Source organism: Triturus cristatus, chromosome 5_1 (assembly GCF_964204655.1).
Source record: "Triturus cristatus chromosome 5_1, aTriCri1.1, whole genome shotgun sequence".
NCBI lineage: Eukaryota > Metazoa > Chordata > Amphibia > Caudata > Salamandridae > Triturus > Triturus cristatus.
In genome coordinates, this window is record NC_140587.1 from 825,771,104 (window position 1) to 825,775,550 (window position 4,447).

Below are 4,447 nucleotides of genomic sequence, written 5' to 3' on the forward strand. Positions count from 1 at the left end.
ATGGTCCATGCAAGCTCCCTTTGCCCAAAAGCAAATCTGCTTCACTTCATAAAAGCGAGAGCAAATTTCCTCCTCTCGCTTCCATGAAGCAAAGCAGAAGTTTGCTATGACAGAGCGGCATCTCTGCATAGAACCCGCCCTGCCATAGCAAACAACAATGTCTCAGGGGAAGCCACCACTGGTCATTGTTGAAACCGGCCCTCGGAGATAACGATACTCAGGGCCATGGAAATCTCCTCAAGGGAAATTGGATGATATGCCTCCATCCAATTTAAAGTCCCGAGAACATCGTACTCCCCGGGGCCGGCAGTCCGCAACAGACCCCCACTTGTTAATTCATTAATGCTCGAGGAAGTAATGACCCCCGGGACAGTGACACTTACATTTTATGTATACCTCCAAAGACGTGCTGCTCTTCGGAGCGGAGGGGGAGAAAAGACACGTACCCCCCCATATCATTATATTTGCTCTGACGAAGTGGTGATCCCTGTGACAGAAGTAAACGCGACATCATAACTAAACATTGCACATGGGAACTGGCCCACCCGGGGGCCTAATTAAACAAAGCACGCAACACCGCGGTTTGTTTTTCTTTTTCCCGCCCTGATTTCCAGGCCCAACGCAAATCACACGAATCCCGCCGAAAACATATACAAAGTGTTTTTTTTTTTTTACTTCAGACTCCCTGTGCCACCCCCTGAGCACCCTAGGGAGGTCACAGTGTTCCTACCCTACCCTCTTCTACTTTTTTCACCCTTTTCCCCTACTGGTTTCAACTGAGTCACAAGATGGCTACCAACGCTTCCTAGTTTGAAGTGTTGGCAGCCAATTAGAGGTAAGCTTGTGCTCGGAACTGCTCAGCCAATCAGATCTCACAATTCTCAAATATAGATATCTGTAAATCTTTAAATATCTCAAAAACAACTGAAAGGATTTACACCATTTAAAGAAAAGCGTGCTTTCTGGACCAAGAGGTATCTCTCTGCCAGATTTGGTGTAATTCTGTTTTGCAGTTCGGGTTGTAGTTGTGTCTGAAGTTTCCTATGGAAATTAACATGGAGAAAACACGTTTTGGGACCCCCCTTTTTTCTCTGCCCCCGCTTGACGAATCACCCCAAAACTTTTAAGACAGGAGCTGATCTGAGTAAACAATTAGTTTTGAAAGTTTCACAGAGATTTGTCAAATGAGACCAAAGATATTGGCAAAAGAAAAAACGCTTTTCCTAGGGAAACTAGGTCCTAAGTATAACTACCTACTGGCTTATAAATAGTTTCATCCATGTGAAACAAAAAAATGGGGAGAGGGGTAATGCATCTGAGACACTGAAACCATATTAATCCTCCTCAGGATGTAGCAACAGTCCTTCACTTACATCTAAACCTTGACTTTTAATCTTATCAGTACCATCCTAAATACATTTCTCCAGTTGACTACTGATTTTTTTTTTTTTACATAACTCTTAGGATCACAGATCTTAAATTAAAAGAGCTCCTTCCACTAGGAGCCATTCAAACAGGCATACCCTTGCATTCTATGATTAAGCATTCCACCAAGGGTCCTGCGTCCAAAAAAAGATACTTCATGGACATACATGTCTTTCATTATCCAGCCTCGATATAGGTTTACTTTACTTTTTGTTGGTGTTCACAGGAGTACATTTCCACCTATTTGACATAATTGGGGCTAGAGAAACTACAGAAATGTAAATTGTGAATTGCAAGGGCCTTACTCATTTGTGGTTGTGTGTTTGTATTAGCATGCCCCCCACTAGACCCCTGGTTATATTTCCCTCAACCTCTCCCATTCAGCAAGACGTATTTCCAAGTTTGCAGCCACTATCTCTTGTCCCTCCCACATTTACAATAAAATTGTGGACTAGAGTGTGGGGACGTCTCTGCTACTTTGGTGGGCTTACGAGAATTGCGGCCAGGTAGGTTTTAAAGATCTTTGAAGAGAAGTGAGATCTTCTCTCAGTTAAGAGGAAGGAATGAGTGGAGAGCAGAATAATGATGGTGTGGACAAGACACTGAGGATGAAGGGACTACTGAGGTGACGTTATGTAGATGACAGTTTAACTGACATTCTTTTTTGTCGGTGTTGTTGGGTTGTACAAAAGATATGTAGGTCAATAGTGATGTGAGATTGCAGCGATGTGTAGTGAATCTTCCCTGTTTAGTTGGCTTGCAAAACAGAATTTGGTTAGCCTTGTCAAAGTCCACTCTGTACACGGATAAAAAACAAGGGCAATTTTCTGTCTGAAAAGGAAAACACACTTGTATTTGGACTGAAAAACGGTTGCAAAGGTATTGGTTGACCATGAGTATTATGAATGAGTACTCAGAAGGCAATTTCAAGGTTCTAACTATAACCATTCGGATTGGTCCAGGGCAGGTGATCATAACTTCTGAAATAGGGGTTAAATATGGCTGCCCTTAACCAAAAGAATGGGTTACTGTGTCTTGGCTCCTATGACTTGCTGCTGAGAAAACACTGTTCATATTGGTTCTCATGTTGCCTATCCATCTTTTTTTTTAAACAAAATTGATGGGCAGACTGACAACTCCACCCGAATCCCACCGTCTCACCTTATTTTCAAACTTTAGCTGACGTAGATGCCAGTAAAACTGGTTTTGCGCTGAGATTTGCTTCCACTTACCAATGACTAAAAAAAGACCCCCCCCCCCCCTCGCTTATCAGTTGTCATGCGCAAAGGAGAAGCACAGAAAATAGTTCAAAGAGTTTCCTGTCAAAGTTAACTTTCAGCATTTACATATATAACATTCAGGGGCTGCACTGTTTAGGTTGAGATGCATGTCCTCCTCAGAGATCAGAAGTTCTCATTTGAAACTAAGAAATAAGATAGAATGAATTAGAGAGGAAACATAAGTTGAATACTGACTTCATGAAATTCTAATTCACCATGTGCTCATTCCTTTCCATTGTCGGTTCTGTCATTCTCTCTTTTGCTTTAGCTGCACTCTTTTACATAATGCATACCCTTGTCCTTGACTTTGTTCTTTATTGATATATTCATTCAGACTGAAACTGCGTTCTGGATGTTCTTCGCTGATGATTAACTTAAAAAAAGCATATTGCAAAATGAAATGCTTCTCGGAATCAATAATAGAAAATAACTGACTACATTTGTTTACAGTTTAACTTTAACATTGTTTTGATCCATTTCCTTTTCCAGGTATTTGTCTGGCGCAGAAGGTGTCACCAGTTGCTCTAAAGCATACCAGCCCCACGCATATGTATCTTTGGCGCCTGAATAAAAATGAGAATGGAAAAAACACCCGACATGGCGAGGCCCTCTGAACAGTCCATCAACCTTTCTTTTAACAACAGCACAACTTTTTTGAAGAACATCACAGACTGCACCCCTGTTTTGGTCCCCGAGGAAGTCTTTTTCATAATTTCAGCTGTTGGGATGTTGGAAAACATGTTGGTCCTTTTAGCAGTGATCAGAAACAAGAACCTTCACTTGCCCATGTACTTCTTCATTTGTAGCCTAGCTGTGTCCGACATGCTGGGCAATGTGTACAAGATCCTGGAGAGCATTCTCATCATCCTGTGCAATGTGGGCTACATGGAGCCCAAGGGGACCATTGCCAAGAGGGTGGATGACGTCATAGACTGGATATTTGCACTGTCTTTATTGGGCTCCATTTTTAGCCTCTCGGCGATTGCAGCCGACAGGTACATCACTATCTTTCATGCCTTGCGGTACCATAACATTATGACAATGAAGCGCTCGGTAGCCATTTTGGCTGGAATATGGACCTTTTGTGGAGGAACCGGCATAGCCATGATTATCTTCTTTCACGACGCAGTCACGATTATTTGCTTCACAGTCATGTTCGTCTTGCTGTTAGTGTTCATTGTTTGTCTTTACATCCACATGTTTCTTCTTGCTCGGTCTCACGCCAAGAGGATAGCTTCACTTTCTGGACAGTGGAATACAGTACACCAAAGAGCAAACATGAAAGGGGCAATCACACTTACTATTTTGCTTGGAGTTTTTGTTTGTTGTTGGGCTCCCTTTGTTTTACACATGCTTCTGAACAAGTTTTGTCATGATGACCCATACTGTGCCTGCTATATGTCCATTTTTAGTGTGAATGGCACACTGATTTTGTTTAACTCGGTCATTGACCCCTTAATCTATGCATTCCGAAGTCCTGAATTAAGAAGCACATTTAAGTCAATGTTCTGCTGCATTTTTTCGAGATAATTGATTATATTTATAACTATAATACATTGGCAATTATGACTTATGATGTTGCTAGGCAATGACCAATATTCATGGTTGGACTGGGACAGAAAGTAACCCCAAACACCAGAATAAAAGTAGCCCCTATTAGAATCAGACCTCCAAAAAACGTGGGCCACATTTGCTAATCGAGGCAGTTTTGAACTTGTAAAGAAAGACACTCCGTGGAGGTG

At 41.9% G+C, this 4,447-nt stretch overlaps 1 protein-coding gene across 1 annotated transcript; it reads left to right on the plus strand.

The window, feature by feature from the left end:
- The first annotated feature begins 3,284 nt into the window (after positions 1-3,284).
- On the plus strand, positions 3,285-4,235 carry MC2R (melanocortin 2 receptor). Its single transcript, XM_085604164.1, has one exon. It carries the CDS (start codon positions 3,285-3,287, stop codon positions 4,233-4,235), a length of 951 nt encoding a protein of 316 aa, XP_085460290.1.
- The last annotated feature ends 212 nt before the right edge of the window (positions 4,236-4,447 follow it).

What these genes read in the sequence shown, in the direction of transcription:
- MC2R (XM_085604164.1), top strand. Translation starts at nt 3,285, where the DNA reads ATGGAAAAAACACCCGACATGGCGAGGCCCTCTGAACAGTCCATCAAC.